The sequence below is a fragment of the Aotus nancymaae genome, unplaced genomic scaffold (assembly GCF_030222135.1).
Source record: "Aotus nancymaae isolate 86718 unplaced genomic scaffold, 86718_ANA_hifiasm-v0.15.2.pri h1tg000030l, whole genome shotgun sequence".
Classification (NCBI taxonomy): domain Eukaryota; kingdom Metazoa; phylum Chordata; class Mammalia; order Primates; family Aotidae; genus Aotus; species Aotus nancymaae.
In genome coordinates, this window is record NW_026988443.1 from 28,347,826 (window position 1) to 28,373,029 (window position 25,204).

General features: G+C 56.4%; 1 protein-coding gene across 4 annotated transcripts; it reads left to right on the forward strand.

Annotated features, from left to right (window-relative positions):
• Window positions 1-555: 555 nt before the first annotated feature.
• MTSS2 (MTSS I-BAR domain containing 2) lies at window positions 556-24,824 on the forward strand. Of its 4 annotated transcripts, none has more exons than XM_012437468.3 (14): window positions 556-642; window positions 5,248-5,309; window positions 5,402-5,475; window positions 6,336-6,420; window positions 6,521-6,612; window positions 6,696-6,770; window positions 7,976-8,133; window positions 8,466-8,573; window positions 9,382-9,479; window positions 11,712-11,934; window positions 20,553-20,627; window positions 20,998-21,174; window positions 21,331-21,496; window positions 21,623-24,824. In XM_012437468.3, exons 1-14 carry the CDS (start codon window positions 574-576, stop codon window positions 22,393-22,395), a joined length of 2,235 nt encoding a protein of 744 aa, XP_012292891.1. In that variant the 5' UTR covers window positions 556-573; the 3' UTR covers window positions 22,396-24,824. The 4 variants fall into 4 exon arrangements, with proteins under 4 accessions (XP_012292891.1, XP_064239340.1, XP_064239341.1 ...); XM_064383270.1 differs by lacking the exon at window positions 556-642 and adding an exon at window positions 7,069-7,282; XM_064383271.1 differs by lacking the exon at window positions 556-642 and adding an exon at window positions 7,144-7,282.
• The last annotated feature ends 380 nt before the right edge of the window (window positions 24,825-25,204 follow it).

Consider the following 25,204-nt stretch of genomic DNA (forward strand, 5'->3'; position numbering starts at 1 on the left):
CCAGACCAAAGGCCGGAAAGTTGTGGAGCCCGAAACCCAGCCACCCGTCCCGCTCCCGCGTAGGCAGGGCAGACCCCGCTCTAGCGCCGCCCCGCGACCTGCAGTGGCGCCCGCGCCCGCCCGCCCCGCTCGCCGGACCAGTCTGGCAGCGCCTGGGCTCGGATTTCAAAGCCCTGGTTTCTGGCCGTGAATGGGCCTGCGCCCGCACGGCCGTTCCCACAGCTCCCTCCTGCGCGGCCCTCCCTCCCTCCCCGCGGTCCCCCCTCCGCCGCGCCCACGTGACGCCCGAGCCTCAGCGGCTCGGATTACCGCCACCGTCAGTCCCCGCGCCAAGGCTGCACCGCGAGCTGCCCGCGCCGCGCCCCCCGCGCCGCCCGCCAGCGCCGCCGCGACATGGCCCGCGCCACCCGCGGGAGGCCCGCGACCCCAGAGCGCGGCGCAGCCGGCCGCTGAGCGCTGCACGGAGGCGGGAGGCCAGGCCTCGGAACGAGCGCCGGCGCGGCCTGGCCCCCTCCCCTGCGCGGCTCCCCGCGCTCCGTGCGCCCCGCCGCTGCGGCCCGGCCAGGCCCGAGCATGGAGACGGCGGAGAAGGAATGCGGTGCCCTGGGCGGGCTCTTCCAGGCCATCGTCAACGATATGAAGGTAACCGGGCGCGCGGCGGTGGGTGCAGGTCCCCCCGGGGACGCGTGGCGGTGGGCTTCCGAGCCTGGTGTGGCCGCGCACCGCAGTGTCTGTGTGTCCTTGTCTGAGCGCGTCCTGCCTGAGTCTGCTGGGCGCCCGTGTCTCCGGATGCCCGTCTGGGGGTGTGGGTGCTCGTGTGTCGGGGTATCCATGCGGTGTCCGCCGTGGCCCCGTGGGTCCTGACCCAAGCCTGTGCACACGCAGGCTCCCTGCGTCCCAGACCCCCAAACCATGAATGGGGTTTGTCTCCCGGACCGACTCTAGGGCCCTTTAACGGTCCGGGGTCTCCCGGGCCTCCGCCCCCTTCCACCACCATGTTCCCCCGCGGCCGGGAGCCCAGACAATGCTGTCACCGCCGAAGCAGGAAAAAATAATAAAGCAGAGAACCGTTAACTCCTTCCCCGCCGACCTAGGCCTCTGTGCCCGACCCTGAGACTGCTGCCCCCAGCCCCGCCCCACCCCCAAGGGCCCCCGGAAGCTTCAGGACTCCAAGGTCTCCGGGCTGAATGTCCCTGCATCCCAAGGATAGACCTTGATCGTCACCTTGGGAGGAGTCGGGATGAAGGTTGGGGTCGATGGAGCAACCCCAAGGGAGCGCTTTTCCTACCTCATTACCACCCCGGGCTCTCAGCTCCAAGCCCCCGTCCCCTCTCAGGATTGCCTAAGGTCAGGCTGGAGCCGGCTACCCATTCATTCCTCACCCCACCAGGTGGGGAAACTGAGACCTGGGAATGGCTCAAGGTCATTAAGGAGACTGTTGGACCCTGCCCCTGACCTCAGCCCCCATTTTTCCTCCTGAGAGAGTTAGTGGGTTCCTCTCCCCAAACGAGGACAAGGTTTGGCAAGGCTGCTCTAGGCTGACTAGGCAGAGAGGGCCCAGCTCCAGTGATAGGATGGGGGCCAGGAACCAGCATTCATGCCCTCATGCCCTGCCCCCTTTCCTTACCCTAGAAAGAAGGAGCAGGATTTGGGGGCTGGGAGAAGGGGAAAAACCGAGGCACCCCACAGGAACTCCCAAGGGCCCCCACCTCCACAGCCCACCACTGCACATTCTCGAATGCACAACACAAAATCCCACCAGGCCAAGGATGGGGGTGACGCCACCAGCACAGCACTGCTGGGACAGGCCCCATGAGGGGTGGGGGTTGCTGGCAGGTTGAAGGTCAAGGCTCCCGGTGCTGCCAGGACAACAGCCCCAGGGACAGCTGCCAGATCCCTACCCCCGGAAGAGGCCTGAAGCCAGCCTGGCCTGGGACTACCCAGTTAGCAGCTTGTAGATGGCCCCCACCCCCTGGCCCTTATGGTGTACTCCCCGGGGGGCCCCCATCTCTTGCAACTATACATCCGGGCCCCTCCGCCAGCCCACAGCAGTCCCCACCTACCCTGTGGACATCACAGCCCTGGCTCCAGGATCCTGTCGGGGACTGGGCCACCCAGACCACCGTCCCCTAGCTGATCCCAGGGCTGGCTAAGGATGGGCCTTCCCGCACCCCACCACCCACCACCATTGGCAACCTCATAGCAACCTCTGCAGACAGCAGCAAATTTTGCTCGCAAAAGCGGACCATCTCTCTCCCTCTCTAGCCGATTTGCAAGGAACTTTGGGATGAGACAGAAGGAAGTGGGCCCAGATCAGAGCAAGAGGTTCAAGCCAGACATTGGGCAGGATTTGCTGACATGTGGAGGCAAAACAGGAGAGGCTTCACCTGGGATGATGCCAAGACAGATGTGCCCCTAACTACGACACAGGCGTGTGCTCAGGGGCCATGACCAGGGGCAGAGGAGGGGACAGGCCACCTGGAGGCTGACCGCCTGGATTGGAGGGCAGCTTCTGGTTTTTCCCTCAGTGGCCTGAGCAGCAGGGCTTCCGCAGAGGAAGGCAGCCAGCAGCAGCCAGATTGAGGAGACTGAGCTTGCCCCGTGAGGCCACCCCACAGCGACTCCACAGGCCCCACAAAAGCCCTCTCCCCTGGGCCTCTGGAGGCCCTGACCTTGGGCTGAGCAGGGGCCGAGGTCAGATGCCTGCTGGTGTCAGGCTGCCCACTGAAGCCCAGAGAGGAGCAGGGACTTGCCCAAGGTCCCCAGCCTGGGCACGGTGCCTTTAGCAAGGTGAATAGGGCCTCCACTTACTGCTGGCCCATCCAGAAAATCGGGTCATATTCTTCATCCACCCCCTCAAGAGTGGCGTGTGTCACCTGAACACATAGGCCTGGCCGGGCCTCTGCTAGGGGCCCCTGGCAGAGGGCAGGGCTTGCGTACTGTTAGCCAGTGTTAACTGAGCACTTACTGTGTGCTGAGCACTGCGCGATGCTGGCTGGGCAGTCTGCTTCGGTCTCCACACTGGCCTGGTGGGGCAGGTGCCCCTCCTCTCCTGATTTTATGGGTGAAGAAAATGAGGTTCAGACAGGCCCTTGCCCAGAGACACCTGGAAAGCCCACTCCCTGGAACTGGAGGCTGGATTGCTCACCCATACTCCACATCTGAACCACAGCCAATGCCAGGACAGACAGAGCCTCCTCATCCCTGTCCACTTGGGAGCCTCTAGTGACAAGCCCCTCACCTCCCCACTCCAGAGCAGCCACTGTGCTTGGGGCGGAACTGGGTCTCTCTCGCATCCCAGCAGTCCCTGCTGCCTCCCCAACCTTGACGCTCAGTGCTTGTCTCCCTGCACTGTAAGGGAGTCCCTCTACCTGGCGTCCAGTGACCAGGCAGACATAGGATGAGGTCCTGACCCGGCCACCCTGTGGCTGTGGGCAAATGAGCTAACCTCTACGGGCCTCCGTTTCCTCGTCCGTGAAATGGGGGCAGTCGTGGTAGTCATCTCGTGGGGCTGCTGGGAAGGCTGTTTGCCTGGGCCTGTCTCAGGTGAAGGCTGAGGATGCTGTTCCTGGAGCACCAGCTGCTCGAGCCGTGTCTCTTACTTTTAATCAGAGAAACTGACCTATCATGAAGAGGCAGATATAAACAAATAAGGCATAACCTCCTTGTCTCTGGGGTCATTTATGTGGTTACCATGGGGAGGGGGGCGGGTCCAGGTCCTTAGAGACTGAGGCACCTGGGTCCATTTGCTGAAGGGAAAATGGCCTGGCCTCTCCTGCGCCCATCTTGTCCCCTCCCCAGGGGAGAGGCTTTAATCTCTGAGTCTGCCCCAGGGCTGCTCAGGAGCTAAGAAGGTTTCTGGGTGCCAGGACAGCTGGCTCTGGACCCCTCGGTGCCCCTAGCAACTTCTCTACACCCTGGAGGGAGGTCTTAGTAAGGCTTCAAGGCTAGGTGGGGTGGGGGTCTAGGCGGTGGGAAATTGCCCTCTTTTTGAAGACCCCTAGGGGTCCCCAGGCACAGTGGCATGAGTCCACTCCTTGGGACGGCTAAGAACAGCTTCCCAGGCCGCTTCGCCCTGAGCTGTGCCCGCCTGGGGACAGCCCACCCACAGCTTCCCGACTCTTGCTTCAAGCTCTGTGGACTTTGCAAATATTTGCTTTCTCTGGACACTGGTTTGGTTGGGCTGGGAGGGGAGGGAGATTCTGAGGTCCCCTAAAGCTGCCCTGTCTCCTTCTCACCCTACAAACTCTCCTAGCCTGGCAGGGCCAGTCCAAGCCCGCTCCTGGGTTACAGCTGGGCAAAGCCTCCCTCTGAGGCCCTGGAGAGCCAGGGACTCCGCTTTCCCCTTTCCTTGGGAAGAGCCCCAGCCTCCAGTGCCCCATCCTACATAAAGGGGTCAGCAGCCCCTGTGGGCAGGGGTTTGGCCGGCCCAGGGCTCCCCTTCAAGGAGCAAGACCACCACAGGGCGCTTGGGCCAGGGCTTAGGTTTCTCCAGGACCCCAGGGCACACGTTAGCCAGAAAAGTCCCATAATCAGACTGGACAGCTCAGTCGCCAGGAGTCCGACCTCCCCACTGGGAAACCCCCTCCCAACTTGGAGCCTTGGGCCAGCCTGGGATAAAGGCCACACTGTTTCCCCAGCAGGGGAGGGGAGAAGGGGGTGGAGAAAGGTGGCTCTATTGGCCACACAAGGCCCCATTCAGCCCGGGGCCCGGTTGTCCCGGGCAGACTGGCCGGGCCCTGCAGCAGCCACAGCCTCCTCGGCCCTGGGAGCCACGGCTGCTAGCCTGGGATGGCAGCTTCCAGGACACAGGGTGGGGGCCTCAGAGGCCCCAGTCTACACCTGGTGTGCCTTCAGCTCTGCCCTCCACGCTGTACCTCTGCTCTGGTGGGCCGGTCAGTGCCACTGTCCCAGGCACATGTCCCAGAAACACGATGCCCCTCACTGGGCTCAGCCCAGATCCCCTGCCAGGCCCTGGGAAACCCCAGGGGACACGACCTGCCTGACAGAAACTTACTTCCTGTTCCGTTTCCCCTGAGGGAAGATATGGACACCCTGTAGCCTGTAGGGTAGATGTCCTGACGTCAGGGAGGCAGGGTGTGGCAAAGGTGCCCATTCTCAGGGACAGGCCTTGCTCATGCCTGGTGGCTCTGTCCTTGGTCCTCTGCCCTCCCAGAGGGCCCAGAGCCTCCCTCTCCACGGGGCAGGGCTGCAAGAACCTCACTTCCTCTCCCATCTTGCCGGCAGAGCTCCTACCCCATCTGGGAGGACTTCAACTCCAAGGCCACGAAGCTGCATTCCCAGCTGAGGTGAGGTGGCCCAGGGCACCCCCACAGGGGAGGGGCAGGCAGAGAGAGCACCCCCACCCCCTGACCATCTGTGCCATTGTCCTTCTCCCCAGGACCACTGTGCTGGCTGCTGTGGCCTTCCTGGATGCCTTCCAGAAAGTGGCTGACATGGCTACCAACACCCGAGGTGGGGAGGGGCATGGCTACCAACACCCGAGGTGGGGAGGGGCATGGCTACCAACACCCGAGGTGGGGAGGGGCATGGCTACCAACACCCGAGGTGGGGAGGGGCATGGCTACCAACACCCGAGGTGGGGAGGGACATGGCTACCAACATCCGAGGTGGGGAGGGGCATGGCTGGAGGTTGGGGGTGCCCCAGGGTGGGCCTGGAGGCCGGAAAGGCAGAGTAGAGGATGGGCCAGGGAGAGGATGCCAAGCCCAGGACCTTGAGTTCTGCTCCTTAATGGAATGGGCTGGTCGTGGAAAGAATGAGCCCCTCATCACAAGAGGCATACAAGCAGGAGTGGGTGAGTGGTGACAGGAGTGGTGACAGGAGTGTTCCCTGGGGATTCCCTTCTTGCTGTGGGCTGCTCAAGTGACCCCCCCCCCCAGCCACGCTGTTCCCCCTTCCGCACAGAGATTCTCCTTAGGGCTTCTTCCCACCCGTGCCCGCGTGCCCGCATGCCCTTCTGAGAGCTCACGGGGACAGGTGACCACGCCGCTAGGCTTGGCGCCTCCTCTGCCCACTGGTCGGAGTGGCAGAGATCTGGGGCTCTGCTCCTTTGGGCCCTGGGCATGCTTGCACTCCCACACCTGCATCTGGGCACACCTGGAGGGTCGTTTGGCCGGCTCCTGGAACGGTCTTTGGCGCCCGCCTCTCCCAGCTGGGGATGGCGGAGGAAGAGCTAGTGGAGATGGAAGAGGCCCCGAATCCCCCGGGCCGGCGGGACTGCGGCTCAGTGGGGGCGGGGCGCCCCCTCCTGGCCCGAGGCTGGGACTGCGCAGGCCCTGGCTGGCCCCTTCCCACGCCGCGCTTGCCTCGCCAGGAGCCACGCGGGACATCGGCTCGGCGCTCACGCGCATGTGCATGCGCCACCGCAGCATCGAGACCAAGCTGCGGCAGTTCACCAAGTGAGTGCGCGCCGCGGGCGGGCAGCGCGGCGGGGCGCGGCGGGGCGGCGCGGCGCGGGAGAGCACGGCCCTGACCTGCGCTCCCGCCCGCCCTCCGCAGCGCACTGCTGGAAAGCCTCATCAACCCGCTGCAGGAGCGCATCGAGGACTGGAAGAAGGCGGCCAACCAGCTGGACAAGGACCACGCGAAAGGTGGGGGCGGCAAGGGGCCAGGCTTCCTGCCCCCCACTCCGCAGGGACCCCATTAGAGCGCTCCCCTCTCCCCCTCTGCACAGAGTACAAACGAGCCCGGCATGAGATCAAGAAGAAGTCATCCGACACACTCAAGCTGCAAAAGAAGGCGCGCAAAGGTAGTGCCCGGCGCAGCCCCCCAAGCCACAGCCCCGTGGCCCCGCTCCACAGCCCCGCCGCCCCGTGGGGCGCCCCATCCTGGCCAGAGGGGCGCTGTCCCCGACACAGGACCCTCCAACCTGTTGGGTGGGACAGAGGGAGCCGCCCTGCACCCCAGACCTGGTCCAGAACCTCCCTCTGGGAGGCAGCAGGAGGCCCAGGCAGCCCCGCCCCAGGAGTGGCTCTGTCCATCCGGCGTCTTTCACACATTCTTTCTTTCTCTGTCTCTCCTCCTCTCCTCCCACATCCTTCCTGTAGAGCTACTTGGTAAGTCAAATGTCGGTCCCTCCAGCTGCTCCTCCCGTCCTTGTTGCATTTGTCTGTCTCCCTCAGCTCAGGGCCATTGGAAGGAACCTCTCCGGGCCAACGAGAAGCCAGGAAGGCGGTCGGTCCACGAGGGAGGGGCCTGGGGCACAGTCCCCCTGGGGCCCCCAGGGCCCCTGGCCAGGGATGAGTCTGGGGCCACTGCTGGGTCAGTCTGCCAGGCCAGGAGGGGTTGGCCGGGGTGGGGTGGGGCCACAGGCCCTGGCTGCCCCACCTTCACCAGGCTGGCCTGTGTCCTTACCTGTCACCTCCACACCTGCCATCTCATCGTCTCCTCTGCATCATCCTCTCACCTCTCTCTGTCTTTCTCGCTGCTTCCTGTGTCGCTGTTGCTGTCTGTGTGCACTGCTCTCTGAGCTGAGTGGGGACCCACACTGAGACAGACCCCTTCCCTGCCCTCAAGGCCCAGCCCTAGCTCTCCTGACTCCTGTCCCCATGGCCTGGCCTACAGCTGAGCCCCACACTCTTCTTTGTCCCACTTCTGTCCCAACTCCCTGAACCTTATGAGGTGTGGGGCACCATCCCGGGCCCTGGGTGGAGGCCAGCGAGGCTCCGTGTTGGCAGAGCTCCTGGGCTCCAAGAGCCTCCCTGGAGGTGCCCCGATCCGGAGTGGCTTTGCAGCTTTGGCATCTTTCCTGTGCGTGTGTCTGTCCTCTCTGCCTGCTTGGATGGGACTAGCCCTTCCACAAGCCGCAGTCCCCACTGCCCTCCCCAGTCCCTGGCCCCAGGGCAGCACCCAGCCCCACGGCCAGGGGATGCTGCCATCAGGGTCTGAACCATTTGTGGGTGTGGCAAGCCAGGCCGGCATCCCCAGCAAGGCCTCTCCTCCCCACCCCTCCAGGGAAAGGAGACCTGCAGCCCCAGCTGGACAGTGCCCTACAGGACGTCAACGACATGTACCTGCTGCTGGAGGAGACAGAGAAGCAGGCTGTGCGCCGGGCGCTGATCGAGGAGCGGGGCCGCTTCTGCACCTTCATCACCTTCCTGCAGCCTGTGGTGGTGGGGCTCCTGGGGACTCGCAGACCCCAGAGGGGTGGGCTGGGCCCAGGGTTGACCTTCTGAGCTCCAAGAAAGGTCACTTCTCAGCATTCCCCGGCTAGGAGCATTAAGGCCACATGCTCCTGGCCCAAAGGCAGGTCTTGTAACTCCCCGTGTACTGATTTGGTCTGGAAAGACCACGCCAGCCATCTGGGCTGTGTGGGCCCCACCTGCACCACCCCCAAGCAGCATTCGTTAGCAAGAAAGGGTGAGAGAGGAGAGGCCCGACAAGACCTGCTTCTCCGGGGCGGGCGGGCGGCAGGGCCGGCGGGGCTGACTCGCTGCTTCCTCAGAACGGAGAGCTGACCATGCTGGGAGAGATCACTCACCTGCAGGGCATCATTGACGACTTGGTGGTGCTGACCGCAGAACCCCACAAGCTGCCTCCCGCCAGCGAGCAGGTGCGGGAACCCTCGGGCCAGGGGCAGGGGCAGGGAGGAGATGGGCTGCCTTAGGTTAGGAAAAGTAGACGGGAAAAGGGGATGGCATTTGGGGGAGGCAGCTGAGGGCACAAGACCAGACCCCTTCTAACACCCACTGCAGGCCATCCCAGAGCACCTGCCCAGGTCGGGGAGGGTATGCCCCGACCAGTGGCGTTCTCAGACTCAGAGCAGATGTGCAAAGTCCTGGGTCCGTGCAGCCAAGCACAGAGTCTGCCTGCTCCACTCCACCTGTGCAGACCACCTGCCAAATCTGGAGATGCCCCTCCACCCTTCGTGCCCAGAAACCCCATCCCCTCCCCTAGACCTAGGCACACCTGGCCACCCCCTACCCCTCGCCAGCCCTGCTCCCACTCCACTCAGACCAGTCCCACCCACAGCCTGCAGGGCAGCACACCCCAGAGGCACTTGTTGCATGCCCAGCATCTGCCAAGTTATGTCAGGGAATCTTCCACTCTGAGACGGGAACAGGTGGCCCCGATTCACAGGAGAAAACAAACTCAGGGAGGCACAGGAGCAACTTGCACCCCATGGGGCCAGGGTCAGCTCAGAATCTCTACTCAGTGTGTGTGAGCTGAAGGGGCTCGGAGGAGCATGAGTGTCCCATGTCTCCCTGTTCCCCAAATTAGGAGAAGGCTGGGAGAGGGGGCTCCAGACTCCTGGGGTCTTCTAGGGTGTGGTCCACAATTGGGAAGAGAGTCGGGGGGCTTCTGGCCCTACCAGCTCTCAGCAGCTGCCTCCAGTGCCCCCCATCCATGTCCCTGTGCAGGTAATCAAAGACCTAAAGGGCTCGGACTACAGCTGGTCATACCAGACCCCACCCTCCTCACCCAGCAGCTCAAGCTCCCGGAAGTCCAGCATGTGCAGGTCAGTGGGGGTGGGACTCCCGGGGGTGTGGGGCGCAGTATCCCGAGAGGAAGTAGGGACGCTCCAGCAAAGCTGCATCAGAAATTACTTCAGGGCCTCAAAATTCACAACTTTTACATCATCTGAGGAATTTGCATATGTAGAGGGAAAATGTGCCCTGTCATCCCAAGACTGCTACTGGCACAGGCGTTTGTTGGCAGGATAGGGAGCAGGGGCGGCGGCAGCTTCATTTGTGGAGCATCCACTATGTGCCAGGTGCTGTGCTAAGTGCTTTAGGCATTTCTTCTCATTGAATCCTAACACTGCTCTATCAGGTATGTTATCTCCATCTCACAGAAAGGGAAACTGATGTGTGGAGTCTCAGCATTTAACCACTGGACTCTGCCAGGCCCAGCATGGTGTGGGGTCGTAGTAAGAGAAGATCAGGGAGGGATGGGAAGACTTCTGGGAATGTGCGCTGGAGCCACAAGGTATAGGACACTCCAGCCTGGCTGGCTCCTAAGAGCTGGTTCCCATGGGGGCAGCTGCCACAGTTCTAGCCTTGACCCAGGCTGACCCTGGGATCTCGCAGAGCTGGGGAGAGGCCAAGGATCTCGCAGTCACCAACCAGGCTTAGGATCAGGGGGCCTTCCTTGGGTGGGGAGGGCAGTGAGCACAGAGCAACGTGCTGATGGGGCTCCCCTTTTGCCATGGCACCCTTCTCCCCAGAATCACTCTGGCTGGACATCCAGGGCTTGGGAGAAGGCAGGCACAGTGATCAGCTACTACCTCAGAGAGAGGAGGGCCCAGGGCCCCCAGAGGCTCTTCAGACCCTGGGTGGGTGGCCATCCACGGTGAAGGGTCTGATTGCAGGGGACAGCCATGAGCAGGGCAGAGGCTGGGAGGCTTCAGGGTCATGCTCAGGGAGAAGGCAACTTACATTGCTAGGAACACCTCCCAAGGGTTGAATTGCTGTGTTCAGGGTGTGAGCCACAGAGGGCCGGACACCCTTGAGGGAATGGAGAGGGTGAGGGTGATGGTGGGTACAAGACCCACCTGGAAGGTGAGCTCTGTCCCCAGACACACCATCACCATATGCTAGGTGCATCCATATCCAGTTAGGATTTGATGGCAAATACCAAATTTTGAGAAGGTGGGTTAGAAATGATCAGACTTGTGTCTGGCTCTAATTGTCTGTTGCCTGGTGACTCAGTTTCCCCATCGTTAACCTATGTTTTTTTTAATGGGGGTCATCAGTGATAAATATATATTCTTCAGGATATAAGAATCTAGATTAAGATATTTGGCGAAGCCAATAGGTTTTTTGGTGGGTTTTTCGGTTTTTGATTTGTCGTGCGAGACAGGGTCTCCCTCTGTCACCCAGGCTGGAGTGCAGTGGCACAACCATGGCTCATTGTGGCCTCAACCTCTCGGGTTCAAGCAATTCTCTTGCCTCAGCTTCCCAAGTAGCTGGGACTATAGGTGTGCATCACCACACCTGACTAGTTTTCATATTTTTTGTAGAGACAGGGTCTCACCATGTTGCCTAGGCTGGTCTCAAATTCCTGGACTCTAGCAATCCACCCACCTCAGCCTCCCAAAGTGCTGGGGCTACAGGCATGAGCCACCATGCCCACACAGGACAAGTGGTTTTTGTTTTTCAGAAGGGGGACAGAGCCTCGCCCTGTCACCCAGGCTGGAGCGCAGTGGCGCAGTCTTGGATCACTGCACCCTCTACCTCCCAGGTTCAAGCAATTCTCGTGCCTCAGCCTCCCAAGTAGCTGGATTTACAGGCACCCGCCAACATGCCCAGCTAACTTTTGTATTTTTAGTAGAGATGGGGTTTTGCGATGTTATCCAGGCTGGTCTTGAACTCCTGTCCTCAAGTGATCCACCCACCTTTGGTCTCCCAAAGTTCTGGGATTACAGGCGTGAGTCATCGCGCCCGGCCCCAACAGCTGTTCCTAATGGCAGAATAGGAGGCAAAGAGGTTGCCTCACCCTGGGCATTCCCTGACCATGGCTCCCCTCAGCACTAGGACTGGGGTTACCCTGCTCTGGCCCTTCCCTTCCACACCATCCCAGAACACAGCTCCTCTGTAGTACCTGGGTCTCAGGACCTCCTAGTCTGACATTGTCTTTTCCTTCCTTTGCCCCTCATCTCTTTCCCCACCCTCGTCTGTCACCCTCTCCCAAACGCATACCCCTCTGTCTCCCTGTCTGGCTGCTGTGCCTTCCTCCTTCACTCCCCTAGTGCCCCCAGCAGCAGTAGCAGTGCCAAGGGTGGCGGAGCCCCATGGCCTGGGGGTGCCCAAACATACTCACCCAGTTCCACCTGTCGCTACCGCAGCCTGGCGCAGCCCGCCACTACCACCACTCGCCTCTCCAGCGTCTCCTCCCATGACTCTGGCTTCGTCTCCCAGGACGCCACCTACTCCAAGCCCCCCTCGCCTATGCCTTCAGACATCACCAGCCAGGTGAGGGGGCATTAGGAGGGTCAATCAGGGTGGGGTGCAGCAGCCTTATGCCAGCATCAGGCAAGTCACATGTGGCGCCACTATCGCTGTTGAGACTGGCCTGAAGGCCCTGAGGCCTTTATTCTGTTCAGTATATATATTATCATTTTCTATATCTGCTTTTAAATTCACCTATCTTTATATTTTAAATGAATCTCTTGTTAGCAGCATGATGCCTACATTTTCTTTTTTATCCAGTCTGACCACCTCTATCTTTTAATTGGCATTTTTAGCCCATTTCTATTTATTATGATTACTGACATATTTGGACTTCTGGCTTTCTTCTATTTGTCCTGAATTCTTGTCTCTACCCTTGCCTTTGTTTTTTCTTTTCTCTTATTTCCCCTCGACTGGATTGTAAGTTATATTCCATCTCTTTTATTTTATAGGTTACTTTGAAATTTTACCATGCATACTTACAAAGCCACAACCCCACCTCCTGAGTAATTCAAGGCCCTTCATGTATTTTTTACTTGCCAACCACTCCCTCTCAAACTTATAAGCTACATTATTTTCTCTTTTTTTACAGTACCCACAAATATCATTTTTCTTCTGAATTTGTTTTATACATACAGTACTTGTTTAGATTTACCCATATGTTAATATACATTTCTTGTCATTTTTCCTTGCATCTCAAATCCTCCAAAGTCTATTTTCTTTCTTTCTGAAGTAAAGAACATCTTTTAGAAACTCTTTTAGCATACATCTGTACTGGTAAACTCTGTTTTCGTTTATCTGTAAACATGTTTTATTTCGTCCTCTTTCTTGAAAGTTAGTTTTGCCAGGGACGCTATCCTGGGGTGACGGGTATCTTCTGTCCACACTGTGAAGGTATTCTTCCCACCGTTGTTCTGGCTTCCACCGTAGGTTGGAAGGTCTGCTGTCAGTCACACTGATGCTGCTTTTTGAAGAATCTGTCTCTCTCTGGGCACTTCTAGGCCTTCTCTTCAGTTTTGCCACAATGTGTCTATAATGTGGATTTGTTTTTATTTAACATCTCTTGGTTTGTATTCATGTCTTTCATTTGTTCAGGAAATTTTCAGTCATTATCTCGTTTTGTTTTGTTTTGTTTTGTTTGTTTTGTTTTGTGAGACAGGGTCTCACTCTGTCTCCCAGGCTGGAGCACAGTGGCGCAATCTTGGCTCACTGCAACCTCCTCCTCCCAGGCTCAAGCGATCCTTCCACCTCACCCTCCCAAACAGCTGGGACTATAGACATGCAACACCATGCCCAGCTAATTTTTGTATTTTTAGTAGAGACGGCACTTTTGCCTCATTTCCCACGTTGGTCTTGAACTCCTGAGCTCAAGGGATCTGCCTGCCTCAGCCTCCCAAAGTGCTTCGATTACAGGCGTCAGTCAACACGCCCGGCCAGTCATTATCTCTTTATTCCCACTTTCATTCTTTCTGTTCTCTCCTGTGGGGATTCTGGCTGGATGCATGGCCGCCTCTCTTTCTATCTTACCTTCTATCTTACGCATCTCTTAGCTCATATTTTCAATCTCCTTGTTTCTCCAGATAGAGTCTGAATCATTTCTTCAATTTTATCTTCCAATCAATAAATTTAAAAATACTACTTTTTCTCTTTTTTTGCTATTTAACCTACCCACAGAGGTTTTTTTTGTTTTTGTTTTAACTTTTTATCTTGAAATCAGTGCAGACTTGTGGAAGAATGGTAAAATATGTAGAGCTCCCTTATGCCCTTCCCAGAGTCGTCCCCAATGTTGACATCTTACTTTACGTAACCACCAAAATTATTTTTAAAACCAAGAAGTTAACACTAGTATAATACTAAGTAATCTACATTTGTTTTTCTATTTTTGCCAGTTTTCTCTCTCCTGTCCTTCTGTTGGTCCAGGGGTCCATGACCCAATTTAGGACCCTATGTAATGTTTCCTTTTTTTTTTTTTTTTTTTGAGACGGAGTCTTGTACTGTTGCCTGGACTGGAGTGCAACAGCATGATCTCAGCTCACTGCAAACTCCACCTCCTGGGTTCGCACAATTCTCCTGCCTCAGCCTCCCAAGTAGCTGGGATTACAGGCGCACACTACCACACCCGGCTAATTTTTTGTATTCTTAGTAGAGACGAGGTTTCAGTATGTTGGCCAGACTGGTCTCAAACTCCTGACTTTGTGAACTACCCTCCTCGGCCTCCCAAAGTGCTGGGATTACAGGTGGGAGTTTTTTTGTTTTTTTGTTTGTTTGTTTGTTTGTTTAGACAGAGTTTTGCTCTTGTTACCCAGGCTGGAGTGCAGTGGTACAATCTCAACTCACGACCTCTGCCTCCCCGATTCAAGCGATTCTCCTGCCTCAACCTCCCAAGTAGCTGACATTACAGGCATGTGCCACCACGCCCAGCTAATTTTTTTGTATTTAGTAGAGATGGAGTTTCACCATGTAGGTCAAGCTGGTCTGGAATTCCTGACCTCAGGTGATCTGCCTGCCTTAGCCTCCCAAAGTGATGGGACTACAGGCGTGAGCCACTGCGCCCGGCGAGGACCCTACACAGTGTTTCATGTTGGTGTCACCTCAGTGTCTTCTGCTTGTGACAGTTTCTCAAACCTGTCCCTCTTTGTTTTTCATGACTTTGATACATTTGAAGAATATCAATCGGATATTTAGATTTGCCTCTAAATCTGGCCTTATCTGATGTCTTTTCATTCAGAAGTACAAGTCACACAGTTTTGGCAAGAGTATCACAGAAGTGGATTGCCCCGTCTTGGTGCATCCTGAATGCTGCACAATGTCACTGTGCCGTGTGACTGATGCTGCTGACCTTGATCATGGTGAAGGTGGCATGTGCCACGATTCTCCACTGGAGTCATGATTTCCTCCTTTTTATTTAATAAACTATCCCGTGAAGGGATACTTTTGAGAGGATGCAAATGTCCTGCTTCTCCTCCTACTTTTGCTCACTAATTTTGGCATCCACTGATGATTCTCGCTTGTTAAAATAGGTGACTTTGTATCTCCATCATTCCTCTGTTTATTAATTGAGATTCTACTATAAAAAGATCTGTCTCTTCTCCCCTATTTATTTATCTATTTAATTTTTGTTTTTATCAATGCAGACTCATAAATATGTCTTTTAAGACTCATAAATATGTCTTAAATAGCCCATTACCAGTGAGTCTTTCAGGAACTTTTTTGTTTTCTTTGGGAAAGAGTCTCATTCTGTCACCCAGGCTGGAGTGCAATGGTGTGATCTCAGCTTACTGTAATCTCTGCCTCCCAGGTTCAAGCGAACCTCCCACCTCAGCCTCCCAAGTAGCTGGGATTACAGGTTCGCACCACCACGCCCAGCTCATTTTTGTATTTTTAGCAGAGACTGGGTTTCGCCATGTTGGCCAGGCTGGTCTCAAACTCCTAAACTGAAGTGATCCACCAGAATCAGCCTCCCAAAGTGCTGGGATGACAGGCGTGAGCTGCCATGCCTGGCCAACAAACTTTTTTATTGAAATATTCTAAACACACCAAGAACAAGAACATAAGCAGATAACCATCACTCCTGAAGCCACTAAGTCACTACACACCCAAGGGTAACCGCTATCCTGACAAGTTTTGACTTTTTTTTTTTTTTGAGACAAGGTCTCCCTCTGTCACCCAGGCTGGAGTATGGTGGCACAATCCTTGCTCAGTGCAGTCTCAAACTCCTGGGCTCAAGTGGTCTTCCTGCCTCAGCCTCCCAAGTAGCTGGGACTACAGGTGCGCACCATCACACCCGGCTAATTTTTTTCTTTTATAGAGATGGGGTCTACTATGTTACCTAGGCTGGTCTCGAACTCCTGCCTTCAAGCGATTCTTCCACTTCAGCTTCCCAAGTCACTGGGACTTCAGGCATGAGCCACAGCACCTGGCCTAGTTTTGCCCTTTTTATCCTTTCTACATGTATATATACAATCATATACTATGTATCCTTTATGTCTGGCTGCTTTTTGCTCAGTTATGGTTATGAGATTCAGTTATGGTTATGAGATTCATCCATGTTTTTGGTAGGGATATAGACCATGCTCATTGCTATATAGCATTCCATTGTGCGAATATATAATTTAGCCATTTTGATGGACATTTGCATAGTTTCCAGTTTTTTGGCCATGATGCTGCTAACAGTGCTGCTGTGAACGTTCCAGTGCACAGTTCCGTGGGGCACATACCTAGGAGCAGAATTGCAAAGTAATGGGATGTGCACATGTTCAGATTGGGTAGGTACTACCACAGTAATCCAAAGTGCTCATACCAGTTTACACTCTTGTTAGCAAGGTTAGGACACTGTTTGGTTTTGGTTTTTGGTTTTTGGTTTGTTTTTGAGATAGAGTCTCACTCTGTCGCCCAGACTAGAGTGCAGTGGCGCAATCTCAGGTCACTGCAATGTCTACCTTTGGGGTTCAAGTGATTCTCCTGCCTCAGCCTTCCAAGTAGCTGGGATTACAGGTGTGTGCCACCACACCTGGCTAATTTTTGTATTTTTATAGAGATGGGGTTTCGCCACATTGGCCAGCCAGGTTTCAAACTCCTTACCTCAGGCAATCCACCCATATCAGCCTCCCAAAGTGCTGGGATTACAAGCATGAGCCACTAAGCCTGGCCAAGATTATGACAGTTCATTGCTATTCCACATCCTCACCAGCCCTTGGCATTTTATATTGATTTCGTTTTAGCCATTCTGGTGGATGCACAGTAGTAGTAGTTTTCTGTATATTTTATTTACATTTCCCTAATGCTAATGAGATTGAATACCTTTTCATACTTTTTTTTAAGAGATAGGGTCTTGCTGTGTTGCCCAGGCTGGCCTCATACTCTTGGGTTTAAGTAATCCTCCTACCTCAGCCTCCTGAGTAGCTGGGACTACAGATGTGTACACTGGACCCAGCTACCTTTTCATACTTTTAAAGGCCATTAGAATATTTTCTCTCATGAAGGACCTTTTTAAATCGTTTGCCCCTTTTTCTACTGGATTGTCTATCTTTTTCTTACTGATTTGTAGAACTTTTTGGTATTGCAGATAAAGTTCGTCATCGGCTATCTTCTCTCCTATGGGTACCTTTTTATTCTCTCAGTGGGGATCTTTTAACGACCGGAAGTTCTTAGTTTTAAAATAGTCCAGTTTATCCATTTTTAAATTGTTAGTGCTATTTGTGTCCTGCTCGAGAGATTTTTGCCTACTGCAAGGTCACAAAGAGATTTTTCTCTAAAACCCTTTTGGTTTTGCCCTTTCCCTTTAGATCTACAGCTCATCTGGAATTGAGAGTGTGTGGGGGGGTGTGGTGTGAGGTAGGGGTCCTTTTTTTCATATGGATATCCAATGGACCCAGGACAGTATACTGAAAAAAAAAAAAAATCTGTCTTAGTCAATTTGAAGTACCATAACAAAATACCAAATTGGGTGGCTTAGATGACAGAAATGTTTTGCTCACAGCTCTGGAGGCTGGAAGGCCAGGATCAAGACACCAGCAGATTCAGTGTCTGGTGAGAACTCACTTTCTGGTTCATAGATGTCACCTTCTTGCTGTGTCCTCAATAGCGGAAGGGGCGAACTAGCTCCCTCAAACCTCTTTTATAAGATCCCTAAGCGTATTCGTCAGGGCTCCACCCTTATAATCTAATCACCTCTCAGTACCTCATCTTGGGGGTTAAGATTTCAACGGAGGAATTTGGGGAAGACATAGACGTTTGCAGCATAGCATCTTGTTTTCCCCAGTGCACAGCAGTGCTGCCTTCATCATCAGTCAGGTGTCTGTAGGTATGTGGCTATTTCTGGACTTGGCATTCTGTCCTGCTTGCTGATTCATCTGCCTTATACCAATGCCACACTGTGTTAATTATTATAACTTTACTAAAAAATCTTTTTTTTTTTTGAGACAGTCTCATTCTGTCCCCCAGGCTGGAGTGCAGAGGTGCAATCTTGGCTCACTGCCATCTCTGCCCCCAGTCTCTAGCAGTTCTTATGCCTGAGCCTCCTGAGTAGCTAGAATTACAAGTGCACCACCACACCCAGCTAATTTTTTGTATTTTTTGTATTGGGGTTTTGCCATGTTGGCCAGGCTGGTCTCAAACTCCTGATCTCAAGCAATCCACCTGCCTTAGCCTCCCGAAGTGCTGGGATTGCAGGTGTGAGCCACCGCGCATGGCTAGACTTTACAGAAAATCTTGTATCTGGTCATGGAAGTCCCCTAGCTTGGTTATTTCTTGGTACCAGTTTGTCTATTTTCAGCCCTTTGCATTTCCATATAACCTTTAGGATCAGCTTGTCAGTTCCTACCAAAAGAAAAAAAGAAGCTCCTGGGATGTGAATGGAATTGCAGATAGCTCTCCATCTGTTTAGGCTTTACCTGCTCTCAATAATGTTTTGTAGAGGTTTTTGTTTTTTGGGTTTTTTTGTGATGGAGTCTCGCTCTGTCACCCAGGCTGGAGTGCAGTGGCACAATCTCAGCTCACTGCAACCGCAGCCTCCCAGGTTCAAGCAATTCTCGTGTATCAGCCTCCAAAGTAGCTAGGGTTACAGACATTCAGCACCACACCCGGCTAATCTTTGTATTTTTAGTAGAGATGGGCTTTCACCATGTTGGTCAGGCTGGTCTCAAATTCCTGGCCTCATGAGATCTGCCCACCTCAGCCTCACAAAGTGCTGAGATTACAGGCATGAATCACCATGCCCAGCCTGTTTTGTAGTTTTTGTGTAAAGATCTTGCATTTCTGTCATTGGAATTTTTTTCCCTAGGTATTTGGTGTTTATTGACGTTATTATAAATTACATTGGTGTTTCAGGTGGATTTTTTTTTTTTTTTTTTTTTTTTGCCTGTTAGCTGCTGGTATTTAGAAATTTGATTTGTCTTTTTCTGACTTTGTTCCAATAATCTTGTTAAAATGTTAATCCCTTACTAACTGGGACCACAGGCCTGTGCCACTACATCTGGACAATTATTTTACTTTTTGTAGAGGCAGGGGTCTCACTACGTTAGGCTGGTCTTGAACTCCTGGACTCAAGTGATCCTCCTGCATCTCTTAAGTCAGCCTCCCAAAGTCCTGAGGTCATAGGTGTGAACCACCACACTGGGCTTTCTTTCTTTTCTTTCCAATCCATTTGCTTTTTATTTCCTGTTCTTGCTTTATTGCACTGGCCAAGATTTCCAGTGCTGAACAGGAGTGATGACAGTGGGCATCCTTGCCTTTTTCCCAATCTCAGAGGGAAAGTATCAATGCATTTATAGATATTCTTTATCAGATCAACTTCCTTTCTATTCCTTGCTTGTGTCTTTGTTTTTTCATGAGCAAGTATTGAGCTTTTTCACTGAGTTTTCCAAATACTTTTTCCATTGAGTTTTTTACTCTACCCATCATATCGCCAGAAGTCTGCCCTTGTTATTTCCTCCGCATCCTCACAAGGGGTGCCTGGTTTCCTTTTATCTTGGTGATCTTGGTTCATTAGAATCTGCAGGAAATCTGGGGATCTAAATCTGAATGATGCTGAGAACTAGAGGAAGGGGGCTGCCCTGGCTTACCTTGGCTCATTCCTATGCTAACGCCTCACCGTGCTCCATGTCCCCACCACTGTACTGAAGCCGGTGCCTACCCTAGGGAACCCTGCCTATCGCACATGCTCAGGAGTTCACAGGCCTGTGTCTACCTTGCTTTTCTCTTTCTTCTTTGTAGTTGTTTAGGAGTGGCAGGCCTCCCAGCACACCTAGCCCACCCCACTGCCCAGATCAAGTGTGTCCCTTTCATACTTCAGTTCACTTTAAAACAGGCTTCTCCCACCCCATTCTACGGAGGCAGTTCTCCTCAGGGTCAACATAGAAACCCTGTACCCCCAGCCGATGGCCCCACCCAGCAGCATCAGCACAGTGGGTCCCCTGCTCCGCATTGCAGGCTCTCCTGATTTCTGGGGCATCACCTGCTCATGGTTCACCTCCCACTTCTCTGCCTGCTCCCTGTTGCTCTCCTTTACGGGACTCACTTCCTCCCAGCTGTGCACATCAGCAGCCACAGGCCTAGCCCTCAAATCCTGTCTAACTGCACTCGCTGCTGGGTGGCCTCATTCCACCCCAAGACCGCTGCATTCACAGCTCCAACCCCAACTTCTCCTGCACTCCAGCTTGTGAATACGACGGCCTGCATTGCATCCATGCACAAGATCTCACAGGCAGCTCAGTTCAGTGCTCAGTGTGGCACCCAGGGCTTCACACTTCTCCCTGTGTCCTCTGTCTGAGAAAACTGTGACACCATCAACCCAACTGCTCAGACCAAACACCCAGCTGCCACCCTTAGTCTCTTTTTCCCTCACTGGCCATATCCAGGCCATCAGCAGTGAGTCCTGTGGTCAGTCTTTAAAATGCACAGGTCTTGGGCTGGACTGTCGGGTGGGTCAGTGCCCACTGTGTGCGCTCTGGGCTGCTGCATTCTGCTGAAGACGCTCAGCAGCCATGGCCCTGGGACAGGGGTGGGGCGTGGGTGCTGGGCGAGGCGCTGAATCGAACCATCCCTGCATGCCAGCTCTGTGACCAGAACTGTTCTCTCCTCTCCTCCTCGCCACCCGCTGGCCCCTGTCTGTCTGCAACTGCCTGCTGGCCTCTGCATGGCAGAAGTCCTCCAGCTCCGCATCCTCCGAGGCCTCGGAAACCTGCCAGTCCGTTAGCGAGTGCAGCTCCCCCACCTCGGTCAGTGCTCCCAGCCCAGCCCCAGGACAGTTACCAGCTGCCCCTCCCGTGCCCTCCCCACCTGCTGCCATCACCACACAGAGGGCCTGGGTTCAGCCAGGGGTGCACACAACACCTGTCCCCAAGAGACAAGCCACCTGGCCACCTCCTGCAGGCACTGCCCATAGCCACATCTAACCCCTGGGCCTGGTGAGACTGAGGAGTCACAGTCACAGTCACAGTCACACTCCATGCTCTGCCCTTGGCTGTGATTGCGAACCAGAGGACCCTGATAGCCCTGGACACCCTGAGCCTCAGCGACAATGAGGGGCCCCCAGGCCATAGGTGGTGGGGCCAAGGGACCCCCTGACCTGCCACGCCCTCCCTGCAGGACTGGTCCAAGGTTGGCTCCCATGAGCAGCCCTCGGGTGCCACTCTGCAGCGGAGGAAGGACCGAGTGGAGCTCCTGCGAGACACAGAGCCAGGCCCTGCCAGTGGTGGCACCCTGGGCCCCAGTGGAGAAGAAGCACCTCGACCCCGGATGTCCCCTGCCACCATCGCAGCCAAGGTAGGCCGGCCAGGGCCCCACCTCGCTCCCAGGTCAGTGCCAGGAGGCCCAGCCAGTGGCCTCAGGCCCAGCTCCAACTACCTGGCTGGGCTGCCGGGAGTTTGGGCAGAGGGGACTGGGGTTGCAAGGCTTCAGCCTGCAATTTCTCACCCTCAGCATGGCGAGGAGGTGTCCCCCGCAGCCAGTGACCTAGCAATGGTGCTGACACGCGGCCTGAGCCTGGAGCACCAGAAGAGCAGCCGGGACTCGCTGCAGTACTCCAGCGGCTACAGCACGCAGACCACCACACCCTCCTGCTCCGAGGACACCATTCCCTCCCAAGGCAGGCCCGCGGGGCTGGGACTGAGCCACCCAGGAGGGCCCCTTCCTTCCCCCTACGTGCTTACCCTGGTGGGCTGGGGGCCAGGGGCCACCTGGGCCCCGGCCTCACTGTGTCCCGTGCCCCTAGGCTCCGACTATGACTGCTACTCCGTGAACGGGGATGCGGACAGCGAGGGCCCGACGGAGTTCGACAAGTCATCCACCATCCCGCGCAACAGCAACATCGCCCAGAACTACCGCCGCCTGATCCAGACCAAGCGCCCGGCCTCCACCGCCGGGCTGCCCACCGCGGGGCTGCCCACAGCCACCGGCCTGCCCTCGGGCGCACCCCCCGGCGTGGCCACCATCCGCCGCACGCCCTCCACCAAGCCCACCGTGCGCCGCGCCCTGTCCAGCGCTGGCCCCATCCCCATCCGGCCGCCCATCGTCCCTGTGAAGACGCCCACGGTGCCTGACTCACCTGGCTACGTGGGGCCCACGCGGGCGGGAAGCGAGGAGTGTGTCTTCTACACCGACGAGGCCGCCTCGCCCCTGGCACCGGACCTCGCCAAGGCCTCCCCGAAGAGGCTCAGCCTGCCCAACACAGCCTGGGGCAGCCCGTCCGCAGAGGCAGCCGGGTACCCCGGGGCGGGGGCCGAGGACGAGCAGCAGCAGCTGGCGGCCAACCGGCACAGCCTGGTGGAGAAGCTGGGGGAGCTGGTGGCGGGCGCCCACGCACTGGGCGAGGGCCAGTTCCCCTTCCCCACTGCCCTGTCGGCCACCCCCACGGAGGAGACGCCGACCCCGCCCCCTGCCGCCACCAGCGACCCCCCAGCCGAAGACATGCTCGTGGCTATCCGGCGTGGGGTCCGGCTCCGCAGGACCGTCACCAACGACAGGTCGGCGCCCCGCATCTTATGATGGCGCCACCCTCCCTATCCTCTCAGGCCCTGGTGTGAGAGGTGGCCTGGTCTGTGAGCCGCAGGCACGCAGCGAAGGCCCAGCCTGGAGAGAGGACAGAGCCAGGGCAGGGGCAGTGCCGCTTGACGGAAAGAGACGCCTCGCTTGGATTCCAGCGTTTAAACGGGAAGCAACTACTTAACAAGCCTCACCAGGAGGGAGCCTGCAAGCCTGGGCCTCGTTTGGGGCCTGTTTTATGCTCTTCTGCCCCTCCTCTTCCTCTTCTCGTGCTCTGCCTCTTCCGTACCCATGAGCACCAGAGCCAGGGCCGGCCCACGACAGAGGGGCTGGGCTGGCCTCCCTTTCACCATCCCGGCCTCTCCTAGGGCCGGCCCTGCCTCAGCTCCTCCCAGAATGCCTGCCTCTCCTCTCCCGTGCGTGAGCCCCCCTCCCCTCTTGCCTTCTCTCTGCCTCTCCCAGAACCTTCTCCCTCTGAAAAGCAGGGCAGCTGTGGAGGGGCCAGGTGCGTGCTGGGCTGGATGTCTGCTGGGGGCGGGGGCAACAGGTTGGAGTTGGGAGGCCAGGCCCCACCATGGGGGAAGGGACCTCCAGGGCCATGCTGAGTCTCAGGGAGGAAACCCGTGGCTGCTTAGGGGATCTCGGGGGCCCTGTGGCGGCTCCCACCCCTCGCCCCCCAGCACCCCGTGAGGCTGGCGGGAGTGAGAGCCAGGGCAGCTCCTGGGGAACTAGGGCAGCAGGGTTAGGAGGACGGAGGTCCTGGCGTCATTGGTCAGCCACGAAGGCACCGTTTTCAGATGTCCACTTCTCATTGGCCACATCAATCCTTTAACTTTGGGGGTCACAGTTTCAGCCACCTGTGGAGGTGGGGACTGGAGCAGTAGGTGGTGTGGGGTCATTTGATGGATGTAATAAAATGGAGCTGACTGTGGACGAGGACTGTGTGTGGGGTGAGGGGACGATACAGGGTGTGTGTCTGGGAGTGCCTGAGGGACAGGACCCCCCCCCCGACAGTGGCCTGGTGGTTCCATGGCAGGAGGAGAAGGGAGGGACGTGGCTCCCCCAAAGCGGGGGGGACGTTACTGCTCTCTCCAGCGTCTTGAGGATAGCCAAAATAGGGCTGGGGGCCCCGGCCTGTCTGCTGTTGTGTGAGCCAGCTGCAAGCCCAGGTCAGGGAGCGGGGCTGGGAAGATTGGCTTTGACTCTCTGTTGCCAGAGGAGATGCCATCCCAGGACCGCCCCCACTGTAGTCCAGGCTTCCACTCCACTGGCAGCAGGGTCAGGGGGAGGGGCAAGGCTGCCCCACCCCACGCACCGAGTCACGCAGGTAAAAGCACGTTAGCCTAGGGCAAGTGGAGGGAGTCCTGGTGGCCCTGTAAGTCAGTAAGGAAAGCAGGGCTCAGAGGACGTCGTGGGCCCAGGGTGGGGTTCTACCTGGGGGTCAGGAGAGCCTTGGTCTTGGTGGAATGGAGCTGGGTCTGAGCCCCCCAGGCTTGAGCTCCTGGGAGTTCTTGTGCCGTGAGCTGGGACCCCGGATAGGTCCGGGCACCGAGCAGGCCTCGATGTGGACAGAGTCCCCTCAGAGGGAGCTGATGGAGAATGGTCCCTGTAAGTCACCAGGTCCAAGAACTGCCTGGCCGGGCAAGCACTCAGCCTGTGGAGCTCAGGCCAACACCAGAGCCCTGGTTTTAGGGGCCAGGAGAGCAGGTGACCAGTCTGGGGAGTCTCGGGTGGCATTTCTGCCGCATATTCTCCCCAGGGCTGCGGGGGTTTGTTGAGGCAGGGGGGTGGTGGAGCAGGATTCAGGATGTGGTGGGAACAGTGTGAGGGGCAGTGGGTGGGCAGGCCTGGGCTTCAGAGGTCCTGATGGGAAGGGAGGCAGGGGCTTCCCAGAGAGGGGGGCTTGCGTGGCGCAGCCCTCACCAACTCTCCCATCCTCTCCCCTGCGAGCCCCAGGGGCTGTACATACTCTATTCCATCCCCAAGACCACCCCGCCCTCTCGTCGTCTTAGCAACCACCTCGTAGGCCCACCCACGTCGGGATTCGAGCCCACCATCCCACATCACAAACTTTGGTTTGAGGGACTTCTTTACGTTCTTTTATTTCTCATTTTGTACAGAGAAATATTCTTTTCAAAAGCGTCTTTTGACTGAAGTAACTTTCCTGGTGCTGTTGTTAACTTGTTCCTTTTTTTAATTTATTCCCCCCCCACCCCAGGCAACCCTCCTGGTTCCTACTCACTCTTCTCCCTCCCCACCCGCCACCCATCTGAACCATTTTGTTTCTTTTCTTTCTGTCAGATTTTGGAAAAATTCTCCTCTCCTCCCTACCCCCTCCACACCATCCGCCCCCTGATTTAAATAGTCACTGCTACAAGTAACAGATGCACTGTGAAGATTCCAGTATTAATAAAGGTGTACTGTAATTAACACCCCTGCCTCTGCCTGGCTTCCCTAGGCTGCCGCTGCCTCCCCACCTCATCCCCGCACCTCACCTTTCCCACCCCAGATCCCGGCTGCAGGGGGCCGGGGCGGGGCAGGGGTGGGGGGCGCTCCCAGAGGATCTCAGATCTTGATGTGGGGGACCAGGGCCAGACCTGGGTCTCTGAAATGCCTCCCATGTGTTCCTATTAGGGGCTGCCTGGGGGCAGCCAGATGGAGGGAGGATGGCAAGGGTCAAGGACAGGCCAACACCCCTCCCTCCCTCCTGGCCAGCACAGGCTTGCAGAGGCCCCGGGGCTAGGCAGGGCCAAAACTCTGTCCCTGGCACCCCTCTCATCCCACGTCCATTGAGCAGGCTCCACCCATTGGG

Coding starts and splice junctions, on each gene's coding strand:
- MTSS2 (XM_064383270.1), top strand. CDS start 5,434: ATGCCTTCCAGAAAGTGGCTGACATGGCTACCAACACCCGAG. Junction 11,935..20,552: donor CTTCAGACATCACCAGCCAG/GTGAGGGGGCAT, acceptor TCTGCATGGCAG/AAGTCCTCCAGCTCCGCATC. Junction 20,628..20,997: donor AGTGCAGCTCCCCCACCTCG/GTCAGTGCTCCC, acceptor CCCTCCCTGCAG/GACTGGTCCAAGGTTGGCTC.